The sequence below is a fragment of the Rousettus aegyptiacus genome, unplaced genomic scaffold, assembly GCF_014176215.1.
Source record: "Rousettus aegyptiacus isolate mRouAeg1 unplaced genomic scaffold, mRouAeg1.p scaffold_m13_p_5, whole genome shotgun sequence".
In the NCBI taxonomy this organism is placed as follows: domain Eukaryota; kingdom Metazoa; phylum Chordata; class Mammalia; order Chiroptera; family Pteropodidae; genus Rousettus; species Rousettus aegyptiacus.
In genome coordinates, this window is record NW_023416308.1 from 117,578,962 (window position 1) to 117,594,605 (window position 15,644).

Genomic DNA, 15,644 nt, shown 5'->3' on the forward strand with positions numbered 1-15,644 from the left:
TTGAAACAACAAACATTTATTCTTTCCTAGTTCCGGAAGCCAGAAGTCTGAGATCAAGGTGTCAGCAGAATGGGTTCTCCCTGGGGGTGGGGGTGTGAGGGAGAATCTCCTCTGGGTCTCTCCCGGCTTCTGGTGGTGACAGGCAGCCCTTGGCGTTCCCGGGCTTAGGGCTCTCTCACTCCACGTAGCCTCGTTTTCACATGGCCTCTTTCTCGCTGGGTCCCTGGGTCCGTGATCTTCTCTTTTCTCTTAGAAGGACACCAGTCATCGGATTTAGGGCCCACTCTAAATCCCAAATGATCTCACCCTGAGATCCTAGTTATCTCCTCAGAGACCTTATTTCCCGATAAGGCCACATTTACAAGAGCGGAGGTCAGGAACTGGACTGATCTTGCGGGGAGAGGGGTCGGGGTCAACCACGACGCCATCCCGCCAGCCCGGGAGTGCTCGGGATTCACGGATGATATCCCCTTCACCTCTGCGTACCATGGAAAGTGCTAGTTGTCGACTGACTCAGTGTCTGGGAATCCAAATAATGTGCCCAAAGCGGATGCCTGGGGGTCTGGGGGTGGAGCGGATGGAATGGGTAGCCCACAGATACCACGAACTAGCTTCCCTGCCTCCCCCAGCACCAGCTTCTCTGCAAGGGCTGGAAAAGGGGCCCCTGCCAGGTTGCCCTCTGCCTGGGAGCTGAGGCCAGGCTGTCTCAGCAAATGGGACCCAGTGGGAACCTGGGGTCTTGTGGGTGAAACCCAGGTTGAAAAATAAAGGGTAAGAGATGACAGCAGGGGGAGGGGCGTGGGCTGGCCCCATGACTGTTTTGACTCCAATGGAGGCAGTGACAAGGCTTGGTATGGGGGTCTGAGGACACAGCTGGGCCTAGTTGTCTGTCTTGTCCTCTGCAGGCAGCTGGGGCCCTCATGGCCTCCCGTCCCCAAAACTGACGTTCCCTGGAGGCTGGGACTCCCAAAAACAGCAGAGGTGGGGTGGGGGTCAATGGAAGGACCATTCTAGCCAGTGCATGGGCCTCAGAGTGAGGTGGGGAGAGTCACTCCAATCTGGGCCTCTGAAGCACAGAGGCAGACAGAGCGACACCCAGCAGGAGAGGAGAAGCTGGCAGACGGTGCACCCTGGGCACACACTGGGTGACCGGAATGGGGGCCTCCTGCCCTACGGCCAGAGCTGCAGCTCCCCCTTCACTCCTCCTCTGCCCTCACGCCAGTGGCAGCTTCCCCTGACCAAGGGGCTCTTAGCTGCAAGTGGAGGAGGCAGCCCAGATGTCTCGTGGGTGCAGAGACTGATAGCCCCTGGGGTGGAGGGCTGCAAAGGGGAGCGGGCAGGCTGAGGCCTACGCTGGGAGAACAAGTTCCTGCCACCCCGGGGGCATTTGCACCTCCAGGCCTTCTTCAGCCTGTCCCCATCAACACTCCCCCATCTTGGCTCCCAGCCCCTTAGCCTCATGCTCTCTGCATTCCACAGGGCAACTCTTCAAGGAGCTGTGTTGGTGACAGCATCTGACAAGGCCACTTCCTTATTACCCTGGTGTGGATGGGGGAGGTATGTGGGATGAGGCAAGGTAGGTGTCTTCGGGCCACGGGTAATCTCAGCTCTCCTGGACTTGGGTTCCTCAATAGTTAATAACAGCATCACCCTAGGGGGATCAAAGGAGATAACGAATATAACAATATAACGAGTGTTTCAAACATGCCTGACAGATCCCAGCTGTGTAGCTTTCATTCCCAGAATCCCTTTGTGTCTGGTGTTTTGATCTGTATAAAGTTCCTCCCTGTGTGAGACCAGAAAAAAACTGTGAATACAGAAGTGTCCAGTTGCCCCTTTCTGGCGAGGAGGGCGCTGGACCTCAGGAGGGTGGGAATGGGAGGAAGGGGGTTGGAGAGGCCAGAGGGAGGCCGGAGAGCTCACAGCTAGATAAAAGGTGTCATAGACACAAAGAGGCAGGGTGAGGGCGGAGTGGGGGGGGGTCGGGAGAGGCTAAACAGAGACCTCAGGTAAGAATACGGAGCCAGATAGAGAGAAATTTGTGGAGCAGCGTACATGGGTGAGAGAAGATGGGAAAAAAGGATTTTTGCTGTCTGTTATGAATACATTTCTTTGTCATTTTCTAGAAAGATGTAAATAACCTTTAGCTATTTTAGATGTTAGACTAGCGTTTCTTTAAATGTGTCAAGACAGAGTCTCCAAGTCACGTATATTATCACCAAAGGAGGATCACGAGAACTCCCCATGGCAGGCTCCCCGCAGGAGCCACACTCTATTTTATGAGCCTAGTGGATGTGACCTCCTCTTCCGAATCGGTGGTCGTGCCCCCGAGAGAGACCCTACGTCTCTACTGCTTTTGCTGACGAAACGCTGTTCTGAGCCCCCATCGTCTCTGCTTGACCAACCATGTTCCACAGAGCAGGCAGAAAAAGGGTCACGAAATTTGACATCGAATCATGGTGGCCCCTGCTCCTACCGCCCCGGATGTGCCGCTCTCCACCTTCCGCCTCGCCTCTCATCACCGCCCCCGAAGTCACCCAGCTTCTGATCGCTCACGACACTCACCGCGCTCTCTGCTGCCCCAGGACTTGGACACTTGCTCTTTCCTGTCTGGAATGCCCCATAGAGTCCTATCGTTTTAGGTCTAGCTCAAAAGTCACCTCTGCAGAAGCCTTCCTTGACCACCTAGTCACTCTGTCACATCACCCTGCTTTATTTTCTTTATGACACTTGTCAAGATCTGGCCTCAGGCCTCAGGGCAGTGCCTCATCCTGAGCTTCCCTAGCTCTTCGGGAACTGGTCATATTTGTCCCAGAAGCTAATGAAGAATGAGTAGGGGCCCTATTGGGAGATGCTATGAGCAAGCCCACAGCCATGGACGTCTGCCATAGGACAGGCTGGTGAAGGAGATGGTGGGGAACCGGCGGGCTCCAGCTACTGGAGCTTGGGGACTTCACGACAGACTCCAGGTAATGACACAGACTGTGGCCTTTACAGACTGGCACTGCAGCCACAACCTGATTCCAAGTCACATGGGACTTTCTTATCCCTGGGGAGATTCCAAGGTCCAGACAGCCTCTAGCCAGAAGCAGGTGATTCATGTGATTCATGTCACTCTCTGCAGGACCACCGGGACCTCGCCGCTTGATGGGTGACATCGCCTACTGGGGGGCTTACATCCTGCTAGGGACCTCTGATAGAATGCGGCCCCTCCAGGCAGAGCCCCCTCTAGGGATGGCTACTGTGCCTTGTAAGGCCTCTAGAGGAGGCCGAAGGTGGACTCAATATGAGCAGGAAATGTGCCCAGGCCCAAGGAAAGCCTTGGCCCTGACCGTGGCTGCAGTTCATCCCAGCTGTCTGGGAACCTCCATGTGCAATCAGTTAGTTCCCTGGTTACCAGATACCATTGGCTAACCCCTCTCCTCCACACCTGCTCTGGAATCCAAGCTCCCCCCGACCCCATCACCTCCCGCTAGCACTTCATGCACTTAGTCATTCATTTAGTCACACAACGAACTTTTATTGAGTACCTACTGCGTGCCAGGCACTGTCCCAGATATACTACAGAGAAGAAGATAGACAAAATCTGTCAAAGGATAGAGTTAAAAAAAGGGATTCTGGAGCCAGGTTCTGCTACTTTCCAGCTGCGTGACCATGAGCAAGTTCCATAGCCTCTCTGAGCCCGAGTTGCCTCAACTGTAAACCAGGGCTAAGAATGGTATCTCCCCACGGGGCTGGGTGAGGATCGATGCCTGAACACGACGTTAGAAGAGTGCTCGGCACATAGTAAGTGTGTCACAGGTTTGTCCTTGTTAGTCTAGTGGTGACGCAGAAAACGAACTGTGAACAAACAAAACCATTGCAGATTATGGCTGGTGTTTTGAAGAAAATGAAGTGTGGTATGGGTGGGCCTCTAGGTGGGGGAGTCGAGAGGGCATTTCTGAAGAGGCAGCTTCTTTAGGGTGACCCACCGAAGGTGGAGAAAGCAGAAGATGAAGGAGGCAGTCTTGGCAGGAGCATGGAAAGCGCTTTCCAGGCAGAAGGACCGGCGAGCGAGAGCCTGAGGAGGAAAATGGTTTGGCAGGTGTCAGGAACACCAGAAGGCCCGAGGCGGGAGGTGAGTGGGTGAGGAGGGGGGTGGCAGGACAGGTCAGGGAGGCCAGCAGGGCCTAGGAACCACAGAAAGGCGTTTTGCTTGTATAATTCCAGCTTAGTGGGCTGCCACACGCGGCGCGGTTTTTTTTTTTTTTTTTTGGTTTGTTTTTGTACATTATATTGAAGTGTATCACATATGCAGAAAAGTAAGTGTGCAAGGTCACAAATTTTCACAAACACACCTAGAGGACCAGCACGGAGTTCTAAAACAGAACGTGAGCAGCACCCCAGAATCCTCCCGAGGCCCCATGCCGTCGCAACCTCATGGTAACCGCCATCCGGACTGCTAAGAGTAGAAAGTAGTTTTGCCTGTTTTTGGAACTTCCTATAAATGGAATCATAGGATGTTGTTCTTTTGTGTCTGGCTTCTTTCCCTCAACATTACAAGCAAAATTCACCCACCTCGCTGCGGGCAGTGCTAGTTTGGTTTCCCTTATTCCCTGCACCGGATGCCAATGTGACCAAGTTACAATGCGTTTCACACCCGAACATTGCTGGTACTCGACGTCCCCGGCTTTGGCGCACATGCGCACGCCCGCCTTACGTTTGCATGCTTTCCTGTTCCTTGAAGGGTTTTTCCCCTGAAGTTGATAAGATCTCCTTTCGTGCTCACTCGGATTCCTGCAGCAGCCTGGGGCTGACCCCAGAACCAGCCCGGCCTCAACTTCACCTGCTCCAACAGAAGCGCCTCTCAGAGTGTCCTTTGATGTGCGGATAGTGTGTCTAGCTCACCGCTCTCCCCCAAACTAGGAACCCTGTCATTTCCTCAATCCTCCGTGTCCCTGCCTGGAAAATGGGCTCATTTATACCTAACTGAAAGTGGCTGTGAGGATTAATGAGAAATGGCAGTGAAAGCCCATGCCCCAGGGCCCGTCCCTCCCCTCCAAGGGGTATTTAATGCCCTTTCTCCTTTCTCTTCTGGGTCCAGGAAATGAATGGAAAACAAGGGAGAGTTAAACTATATTCCTGGCTCAGCAGGGTCCTGCCTTCTAGATCAAGGAAGCTGCCCTCCCACAAAACCAGCACAGACCCAGCAGCTCCTCCTGAGCCGGCAGCCCCCAAAGGCCCAGAGGGCGGATGGTCTAGGAACCACGCTGCTGCCTTCGCACATTGGCTCCCCGCCTGAGATTCTCACCCCTGTTTCCCACCCGACCCCAGATCCTCGGGAGGCCTCCCCAGGTGCCCACCAAGCCTTCTCTTCCTGGTTACTGTGCCTGTAGCAGGGGGTACTGTCTCTCCCTCCCTCCCAATCCAGCCCCTCTTAATCTCCTAATGCATGCGCGCCTCCCCGCCAGACTGCGCTTCCAGGGTGGGACCTGTACCCCTGTTCCTGTAAGAAGGGAGGGAGATCGCCCACACCTGGCACTGTGCCTAGCGCCCAGCGGCGGTGTCATAAATATCCCCCGAATGATTCATTCACTCCTTTGGAAGAGAAAGCACGACCCCTAAGTGGTTAAGAGTATATGGGCTTTGAAGTCACACAGACCTGGGTTCAAGTCTTGGCTCTGACCTTTGGTTCTGTGACCTTGGGAAGGTCGTTTCACCTCCGAGCCTGTTTCCTCATGCAAAAAAAAAAAAAAAAAAGAACTGAGCACGACTCCCCTAGGTCGTTGTGAGGTTTAAGTGAGATGATGTTGGCCTACAGGAACAGCCCAATCATGGTGGGAGAGGGTGGTTATCCATTCAGACAAGGGGCCACCTCCCGCTGCTCCGCCTGCTTTCTCGGCAGTTCCTAGGAGGTGCGCAGTATCCGGCTGTTTTACAGAAAAAGAAACTGAGGCCCCGAAAGGGAACAGGACCACGCCGAGTGCGGCGGGGGGCGTCGAGGGCTCGGCCTCCCTCTCTGACCTCTGGTGAGCACATCCCCACCCCACCCTCGTCCCCTGGCCTGGGAGTGAGGGGCTGGACGAGGCCTCGGGGAGACCCCACCCCAGGACCCCGGGGCGCGCTTGGGGATCTTCCGCTCAGACCGCGGAAGCGCCGCGCGGCTCTCAGGAGCGGAGAAAGCGCTCGGGGTTGTCACTTTAAATTAAAGAGGGAGCGGGCGGGCGGGCCAGCGCGAGGGAGCGCGCGGCGGGCTCCTGGGAGCGTGCCCGGACTGCGGCGCAGCTCCAGCCCGCCTCCCCGGCCCCGCCGAGCCCCCGGCCCGCGCCGCGCTCCTCTGAGGCGGGCGCCGGGCGACACTGCAGGGGTGGCGTTGCGGGCGACCGCCAGGCTTGGCGCCCGTGTGTGCGCGCTGCGGGAGACCGGCGGGGAACCGGGAGCCGGAGCCGGAGCCGGAGCCGGAGCCAGAGCCGGAGCCGGAGCCGGGGTGAGTACGCACCCGGCCGCCCCCAGCGCGCGGCGCACGGACGCACGCAGGGCCCCCTCTCCGCGCCGCGGACCTCGGGCTCCGCGCGCCCCGCGCGCCTGCACACCCGCGCCGCGCTTGCACACGCACGCCCGGCACAGAGCACGCCGGGCGCCCTTCCCGGCCACTCCGCGCACTGCGCATCGCATCGAATTGCGCCCCGCACGCCCGCCCCGCGTGTGCACGCGCGCGGCTCCCCCGGCCATTTACACGCCTCCCCGGCGCCCGCGCTGCACGCACGCCCCTCACACTTACACTCAACACCCTGACTGTTCCCACTGCCCCTGGCCCGCCTCACACCCCCTCCCGGCCCAGCTCCCCATACTCCCGTCCCGTTAGACCCTGGGGGTTCCCGCAGCCCGGGTGGCAGGTCTTCAGGAAATGCCCCATCCTGAGAGGCACGTCGTACCCTATCGCCAGGAGGCCTCGGGAACCCAGGAGGGGATCTTTAGCCTCCCTCCGATGTCGCCAGTCCGGATGGGGACTTTCCAAGGGCCCCTCGGAACCTTCAACGTCTGCTCTTTAGGAGAGGGAGCTTGAGGGTCTCCGGGCCGCCTACAGAAGATTTGGGCTGAAGAGGGTTTGGGAATGGGGTCGAACATGCGAACCCGGAGCCAGGCCTGTGAGCGTAGGAGGTCTGAGCCGGCCAACCTGCTGACTACCCTTCCAGGGGCTGCGGAGGGACTGTGAGGCCCCCTCCTCAATCAGTGAGGCCACCCCCAGTACAAAGTGCCCGGGGAACCTACACCTTGGAATGTCACCCCTCCCCCAAGCCAGAGCGGGGACAGATACGGAGAGCAACAGCAGCTATGCTTCCTACCAGAAATGGGGAAACTGAGGCTCAGATAGGGCAGATCCATCCCAGGTAGCTCAGCCAGTCCGGAGAGGGGTCAGGACAAGTACCCAAGCCCTCTGTCTCCCCACTCTGCAAGATGACACCTTCCCTACAGGGTGGCAGTTCCCAGCCTGAGGCTCAGGCTTGGACTCCGCATTCTGCCAGTTCTGGTGGCTATGGGCAAGTCATTTCCTGCCCCTCAGAGAGCGGCAGGAAGGGCTTACCGAAATAATACATGGCAAGTCCTTGGTGCAGTGCTTGGACATAGTAGGTACCCAATAAATGCCAGCTGCCACCATCCTAGCCAGTCTGTACTGTGGCTCCTATGGGCTTGGAGAAATGGGTGGCAGGACGTGGTTATATCAGAAAGGGAGAGAGGAGCACTTGAAAAAAATTTCAAACCTCAGGATCCTAAAGAGGCTCGTGGCCTGGGAGGTGGGGAGCTGCCCTACCCCCAGCCCTGATCCTTCCCATTACCTGCTGGCCTCGGGGTGAGGGTAGGGAGAGCAGGCACCTTGCTGGCCTGAGATGCGATGTACACACAGTGAGCGAGGACGTGGGTGGGAGGAGCAGAGACTCGGGTCCCCTTTCCCCTGCAGATGCACAAAATTCCTGGAAAGCCATTCCTCTGACAAGCCCAGGAGGGGGCCTCGACCATGCTCAGAGTCCTGTCGCCCAGTGGCAGTTCTTCCTACCCACCTCTGCCCCCCTGAAAAGCCTAGTCAGGAGGTGGCATGATGGCCAGGAGCCCAAGCCCAGATGCATTGCAACTTGACGCCAATCCTAGCATTGCTACTCATACGCTGAGTGACCACGGGTCCCAGCTCCCTCATCTTTAAAATGGGGATCCATTTACCCATTCAATCATCAGGTCCTGGTTGTGTGCCAGGCACCAGGCTAAGCATTTAACGTACATTATGCCTAATTCTGATAGCACTAGGTAGTTGTTGCCAGGCAGGTATGATTAAGCCTGGATACGAGCCTAGAGCTGTTTTCTATGAGCACGCTCCATGCAGGTTAGGGCTTGGGGCTTTGGGGCCAGAATGCATAGATTGGGTGGGAAAGGGTACCAGCAAGGGGACGTGGATCTGAGCAGCTCAGATATGGGTTTGAGACAGCTCTCGCTCACCTCTGTTGTGCCCCATTTCCTGTGTTTCAGAAGCTCAGGGAAGCTCCGGACACAGGCTACCCTGCCCTGATGTGCCTCGTCAACATCCTGTTCTGAGCTAAAGCTGCAGCCCCTCTGCCTGGCAGACCTCCGGGCTGCCAGCCAGAGCCTAATGAGGTTGTCGTAGTAGTAGTTGGTGAAATAGAGTCCTGGGGTCTCGAGGACAGGGAATAAAGCCATCAAGAAGGGCACTTGAGGCAAAGCCATATCGAGCATGGTCTTGGCTCTCTATTTACTGGTTAGGTGACAAATTCACTGCCCTTCTCTGAGCCCCACTTTCTTTCTGTGGAGTGTCCCAGGACGCATCCCATTGGGGTCTCGGGGGAGGTGAAGTCCTTGACGCAGGGACTGTGGCTACTAACAGAAGAAGCACTAAACCAGGCAGCAGGCTTGGCTGCCAGGCCCAGCTCCACCACTGCTGGCTCTGTGGCTTTGAGCCAGTCACTTAACCTTTCTGAGCCTCCCCTGGCGCCTCTGAAGGCCTGCTCGCCTCCCCATGAACGGAGGTGCTTCCGGGGGCCAGCAGGTCCTGATGGTGAATGTAGGAGTGGAAGGGGCAGAGCCTACTCAGCTCCAGCTCAGGATATTTTTAGGGGGGTCGGGGAGGATACAGACCCACTGTCCCCAGATCTAACTTTTAAAGGGAAGCTAGGAATCCATCTCTTTTTTTTTTTTTTTAAGAAATTCATTTTTAATGGGAAATTTCCCGGTTTTTAAATGTTGGCAACTCACTTTAAGATAAATGAAATACAACTGTAGGCCGGCAGTGCTGCCCACATGATTCCACAGCTCAAATGAGGGGCAAGGGGACCTTTCGGCTAATTGCCAGGAGGAGACCGCCATAGCTAATGTTTGCTAAGCCCGACCACATTTACTTCCTGGCTGAAAGGACGGCCAGGAGGCTCATTTTACAGATGGGACAACGGAGGCTCAAAGCTAGTGATAGGCAAGATCTGGGATTCAGAGCTATGTTCAGACCGCCCCCCACCCAGGAGCCTCGACTCTCCCCCTGTTCTCCCCCTCCTCCTCCTCTCACAAAGGTGTGCTCTGGCTTCTCCCCTTCTCGGATCCACTGCGGGGACTCCTGGCCTGGGTGTGCCGGGAATCCTTCACACCTTCACCGAAATCACAGCTCGCAGACAGGGGTCGCGATGAGGGGAGAGAGAAAGGTGGGCAATGTGCCCGTCTGGGGCCTGAGCTGGACCAGCCTTGGAGGGCTGGGGGCCCTGGACAGCCGGAGGTCTGATCAGCAGATTCTCATCCTGTACCTCAGGTGTTTGCTCCAGGCAAGTACCTAGCCCTCGCTGCTGTCATTGGCTGTCCCAAAGTCAGCTTGTGCCAAGATGGCAGGGAAGGCAGCCGCTGGCATTATCGGATTCCCAGCAAGGCGGAGGCAGGCTGGGACCTGCGTGTTCATGTTAACATGTGTTTCCGTGTGTCCAGACCTCTTTCTGCCAGAAACTAGGGCCACCTTGGGCTTGTACACAGTGCCCAATTTGTCCTGCAGGTTCTTAGGAAACTTTTGAAACCATATGCCTGCCTGCAAGTCTGGCACAGGGGTAGGAACATGGAGCCAGACGGCCTGGGTTGAAGTTTCTTAGCTGCCTGGCCTGGGGCAAATGACCTTACCTTCATGCTTCAGACTCTTCTGTGCAAACCAGAGGTGAGAGTAGCACCTGCCACATGAGGTTGTTAGAGGATTAAATGAGGTCCCGTGTATACAAAGTACTTAGAGCTGCCTTTAGGTGCGAAGAGTGAGTTGTTGTGATCATGATCTCCAGCCCAGGTTCCAAGAATGAGCTTCCACTTTGAGTCATCCAGGGCGACGTCCTTCCTCGTTAGTGCTGCCTTCCCATCACCATGACAACCCACATCTCACGTGGGAGTGGGGGCATCAGCAGCAGGGTTGGGAGCAAGGAGCAGTCGGTGCACCTGGCAGGGCTTCTGCCCTGCTTCTCAAGGCCACCTTCCCTGGGACTTGAGTTACACCCATATGTGCCGGCTAACCCTGTCTTGATCAAAGCACCTCAAGGCATGTCCACATCTTGGCTCTAGAGCCACAGGTTGGGAAGGCCCCCAGGATTCTGGAAAATGCCCAGGAAAGTGTTCACCCTCTGATAAGACCCAAGTCCCAAAGGGAATCCACAGAATGCTTCGACGAGTTACAAATGGGCTCCCCAAGGCTAAGCAACTTTTTACACTGCGCCCAGATGGTCTTTATGTTTTTTGTGAATTGGTTGCAACATTTAAAAATCAAGAAACCGCACAGAAGATATCCAGGTATCTAGCTTTTACTTTAAGAGCCAGAATGTCCCACCATGCAGATTGACAGGCCCGTGGGAACAGAAAAGCGCTTCCCTGCTTTTCTGGGGGCCAAGCACCCCCTCCACCCTCGCCTCCCCTGTTTACCCCTCCTCCCCTGTCTGTGGGCACCTCTCTGAGCCATGAGGGAATGCAGAGGTTGGGATGGGGTTATCCTGTCCTTCCACATCCCTTGAATTCAGAGAGTACAGCTCATCCCAGCCTCCCCTTTCCAACCTGCCCCCTCCATTTCTCATATGTCCGTGAGCCAGATTTACTTCTTAATAAAACTATGAGCAGTCCCTGGCTTCGGGTAATGGCTCGTGTGTGTTTCCGGACCTTCCTAGAACAACGTGGACATTCAAAGGTTCGTAACACTTGGCAGTGGAGGGTGCGGCGGGCGTGAAGGGGCCGTGCGCAGAACGCGGCAGAGACTCTGCCTTACCGTTTCCAGCTTAAAACAAAAGCATCTGAAGTAAGGCCACGGGTTGCTTGATGACCGGGACGTGTCCTGAGAGATGCGACTCTGGGCGGCTTTGCCCTCGCGCGCACGTCACAGCGCACGCCACACCAACCGAGATGGCTCTGTGGGGTAGCCCGTTGCTCCTCCACCGCAGCCCGCACAGCATGTCACCGCGCTCAGCGCAGTAGACATCACGACGGCTAAGAGGTCGCCGGTCGCCAGGCGACGGAAATGTTCAGCTCCATTATAACTTAGGGGACGGCCGCCGTGTGTGCGGTCGGTCTGTGACGGGCCTGGCCCTCGGCTGCTTGGCGGACGCCCTAGGGCCCGCTGTAAGGAATGACAGCGTTGGGGCTGGTCCGGCCCGGCCGGGGGCAGGATGGGAGCGAGCGGCGGCCCGGCCGGGGGCAGGATGGGAGCGAGCGGCGGCCCGGCCGGGGGCAGGATGGGAGCGGGCGAGGGCCCCGGGGTGAGCGAATGCAAACACGTACTCTGCAGCTTCGGTGTTTCAGATAAACCTTGAATAAACATTCAGGATGAGTGCGTCCCAATCTTTGGACGTATTTCCTACTAAAAACAAATCTGAAATTCAAGGGTCTCTGGGCGTCTCGTGTTTTATCTGGCAACCCCGCAGCGTGGTCTTAGAGTGCTAAATTGTGTTCTTTTTAAAACACAATTTAAAACTACACCTACTTCTGCCTGGGCGCCCCTCACAGCTGGGTGTGAGGTCTGAGTGACCGGCACACGGGCACCAGGGGGTCGGGAGACAGGGTTGGAGGTGGGGACCCTCCGAAGCCCCCTCCGCTCACTCTCTTTTCTCTTCCAGTCTCAGCCGCCACACTGGGCATCATGGCCGTGGACGTGGCAGAATACCACCTGAGCGGTGAGTCCCAGCGGCAACCATGCCATCCCACAGGACCCTCCACCAGGCCTGGGGTGGGGGTGTCAGTAGGACACCAGTGACAGCCCTGTTTACTGGCAAGGACTGTCAATGACTTGCCCAAAGTCACACAGCCTTGGGGACACGGGGCTGGGACCAGTCTTCACCTTTCCACTCCAGTAGCTCCTTCCGTGGAAGTGACTCCCTCCATTTGACTTGAGGGGATCCCCCAGGAGGCCTGTGTCCTGCTGCTCCCTAAAGAAGAGCCTGTGACAAAGAATCCACTCACCGGGGCCATTCCTGGAGCCTGTCAAGTAGCCAAGAGAGAGGAAATCCAGGAAGGTCGATGTTAGATCCTCGGGACCTTGAACTCAGAAGTCACCTAGTCCAGGGACAGCGGATAGTTGGGACCCAGCTCCTCCCTTCCCCCCTTCGCAACGCACACCTTCCCCTGCAGGCACCGAGCTTGGGAATGGCCGCAAGACGCCAGACACACTCCTCACCATCTTTTCTCCTTCCGTTCCCCCAGCCATCTACAGATGGCAGAAGGGAAGCTCAGGGAGGGAAAGGGACGGTAAGGGACAGGGTCAGGACATGAACCCAGGCCTCCTGACTCCCAGGCCGGTGCTCCCCCATCACTCTAGCTTCTGCCCGTCACCCAGCTGAGGGCTGAGCTGAGGCGCGCACACCAGGGACCCCTTTCCCAACCTGCAGCCAGGGATTCTCACTTTTCACCTGCAAGCTCCCAGGTCCGGGCCCAGGCCCTGGCATGACCTTTGAGCCTCCACTTACAGATCTGTAAAATGGGGCGGTGAGACCTGCTTCACGGACTGCTGGGAAGATTCAGTGAGCTAGCCCAACACAGTGCAAACACAGCTCTGCCCCACTCCAGGCCTTTGCTCATGCCTTCCCTTTGCCTGGAATACTGCCCTGCCTCGGCCTGGCCAGGTCCTTGAGACCGGTATGGAGGTTACAAGCACAGATCTGGAGCCAGGCCGCCTGGCAGCAGCTCTCTCCTGCAGCCCTCAGCTTCCTCATCTGCAAAATGCAGATGATAATACAACCTTCCTCACACACTTGCACTGAGGACTCAGGGGCCTAATACCCGTGCAGTGCTTGGAACAGAGTCTGGCAAATAGTAAATAAAAGGGAACCTCTTATAACTACGACTCCAGCCCCTCCTCTTTCTCCTCTTTTGAATTTCTGGTCTCCGCATAGACCTCGCTTCCCTTGGGAATTCTTGCCCTGTGGTCCCAGGGCTGGTACTCCATAAATGAATGAATAAGTGAGTATTAACTGTCATCAGTTCCTGTCAACTTCCTGGGGCTTTTCCTTTTATGCCCCTGGCCCTGCCCCCCTTTTCTGCTAGCCAGAGCCCTGGCTTCAGTCCCTCAGCCCCCTGGGATCCTCACTCTCAGGGGAGTCTGGCTCTGCTCTGCCACCTTGCCATGCCCATTGCCTGCTGGGACCTCAGGCCTCTGTGCCCACCCGTTTGCCTGCCCGCCCCCCAGCACCCCGGCCCTGCTGTGCCTGTCTCAGCTCGAGTCCCTCCTGTGAGCCCCTCTCCAGTTAATCAGGGACGTTCCCCTCCCATCCCCCATTCGCCAGACTCCCAGAGCTTTCCCAGCTTCCCTGGGGTCGGGGCGGGGGTGGGGGGGCTGGCCCTAGGGCCCCCTATAGATCTTCGTTGTGGTTTCGTTTAGCCCACAAATTACATTCTAGCAACCAAGGTCAGGATTAAACAGGGTTTGCTCCCAGTCCCCGCATCTTTATTTCTTATTCTTCTCGTCCTCCCCGTCTGCCCAGCCCTTGTCCACTCGCTATGTGATTTTCACATCAAAACCATGTGGTCATACCCTGTTCGTAATTGATTTTTTTTTTCTCTAAACATTGCCTGAAACATTTCTCTACGTTACCATTGCCACAGTGACATCCTAATGACCTCAACTGTCATTCTCAATAGCCAGTGACATTCCCTCTCAAGACAGCACCACAGCCCGGGTCAGCCCTTCTGGCTGTTCGCAGATTTCTGCTTTTATAAGTTCAGCCTCGATGACTCACACCCAGAGAGCAAACTTGTTAGGCTTTTCCCTTAGAATCAAACACCCAGGTGGAAACACCAGGTGGAATGTTTTTGTCCCCTTCTCCTTTTTCCAGATGAGGAGACTGAGCCCAGAGAGGCTAGGTGGCCTGCCTGGAGCCAAGGAGCCTGCACTCAGGCCCTGCATTTGTCACTCCTGTGATCTTGAGCTGACATGTTCTTTAGCCTCTTCCAGCCTCCATTCTCCCCTAGGAAGTACCCATAGGGACCTTATAAGGTGCTAAGTGCTGGATAACTGCCCAGCATTCCAGAGCAAGTTAGGGTAGACCCTGGCTAGACATGGCTGGGCTCAGGGCAGCAGGGGCAGGCTGAGGCCTCCCTCTGCCAGAGGGGCCACCAGGGCTGCGTGATTCCTCCGTATGTGGCAGGCTTCCGGAAGCAGTGTCAAGGAGCCCCTCCCTCCCCCAGCGCCCACTCTCTCTCCCCCACTGGGCACTCTGACCACTCTGGGCTTTGCATACCCCTCTTCTTCCTGCCCTAAACTCCCAGCTCCTGGGCCTTGGCCTGGCACACTTCTCGTTCCTCCTTCCTGTCTTAGCTTAGCTGTCCCTCCAGGCAGGGACATCTCCTCCAGCTCCAGGACCCTCCTGGGCTCTTCCCATCACTCCTTTTTGTCTATTTATTTGCCCACCCCTCCCTGCTAGACTGTGAGCCGAGCCTCCACAGGGTACTGACACACAGTAGGTGCTCAATGGATGTGCGATGATAAATCTCCAGCCCTGCAGTGCCCTCCCCACCTCTCCCTACCCTGCTACTAGGGAACTGCCCGGGACGAGCCCAGGTCGGGCGGTGGTTACTCCTGCTCACTCTGGAGTCTCTGGCTGTCAGAGTTGGAATCCCAGCATCATCCCTTCCTTCCAGACTCTGTGACTTTGGGCGAGGTCGCTGTGTGCCTCGGTTTCCCCATTCGAATGGAGTAGAGGCGACACTAAGAATGGTTTAGAGAACTGTGTTTGCCAACAGTGTGACTGTCTGCAAAATAAATCCACTACTTCATTGGCCTCTTTTGGGAGATGTAAAGTCAGGTTGCCTTTTAACACATATGGTCCTGCCATGTGCCAAGCTCCGTGCTAGGTGAGGACTCACCTGACATGGTTGAGAGGATAGTTAAGTGCCATGTTTGAGGACAGCAAGGCTCAAATAGGAAAGTTATATACTCATCAGTGACCAAAAAAGCATTTGAGCATCTGGATTTGCCCCCAAGCCCTGCATAGTCTGCAGCCACCTCTCACTTCTGGCTGAGTTGTTTGTTTGTTTGTTCGTTGTTTGTTTGCTTTAGTAACAGCTTTATTGAGATAAAATTTACAAACTATAAATTCACCCACTCGAAGTGTACAATTCAGTGGACTTTATTATATTGTACAACTGTCAGCAGCACAATCAATTTTTAG

At 56.2% G+C, this 15,644-nt stretch overlaps 1 protein-coding gene and 1 long non-coding RNA gene across 7 annotated transcripts in view; one reads left to right on the forward strand and one right to left on the reverse strand.

The window, feature by feature from the left end:
- On the reverse strand, positions 1-7,858 carry LOC118602889. 3 transcript variants are annotated; one of them, XR_004950952.1, is made up of 2 exons: positions 7,818-7,858; positions 1-1,651 (listed from the first exon to the last, which is right to left on the reverse strand). It is a non-coding gene; the product is annotated as an uncharacterized LOC118602889 (long non-coding RNA). The 3 variants fall into 3 exon arrangements; XR_004950953.1 differs by lacking the exon at positions 7,818-7,858 and adding an exon at positions 7,326-7,441; XR_004950951.1 differs by lacking the exon at positions 7,818-7,858 and adding an exon at positions 5,642-5,678.
- SYT12 (synaptotagmin 12) overlaps positions 5,817-15,644 on the forward strand; it is a 21,716-nt gene continuing 11,888 nt past the window's right edge. Inside the window, exons 1-2 of one of the 4 annotated variants that reach the window (XM_016132593.2) lie at positions 5,817-6,008; positions 12,099-12,155. In XM_016132593.2, coding sequence (XP_015988079.2) covers positions 12,122-12,155 — 34 coding nt within the window. In that variant the 5' untranslated portion in view covers positions 5,817-6,008; positions 12,099-12,121. Of the gene's footprint in view, positions 6,009-6,211; positions 6,467-6,498; positions 10,172-12,098; positions 12,156-15,644 lie in introns of those variants that run through there. The other 3 variants (XM_016132586.2, XM_036221246.1, XM_016132582.2) reach the window with 3 other exon arrangements.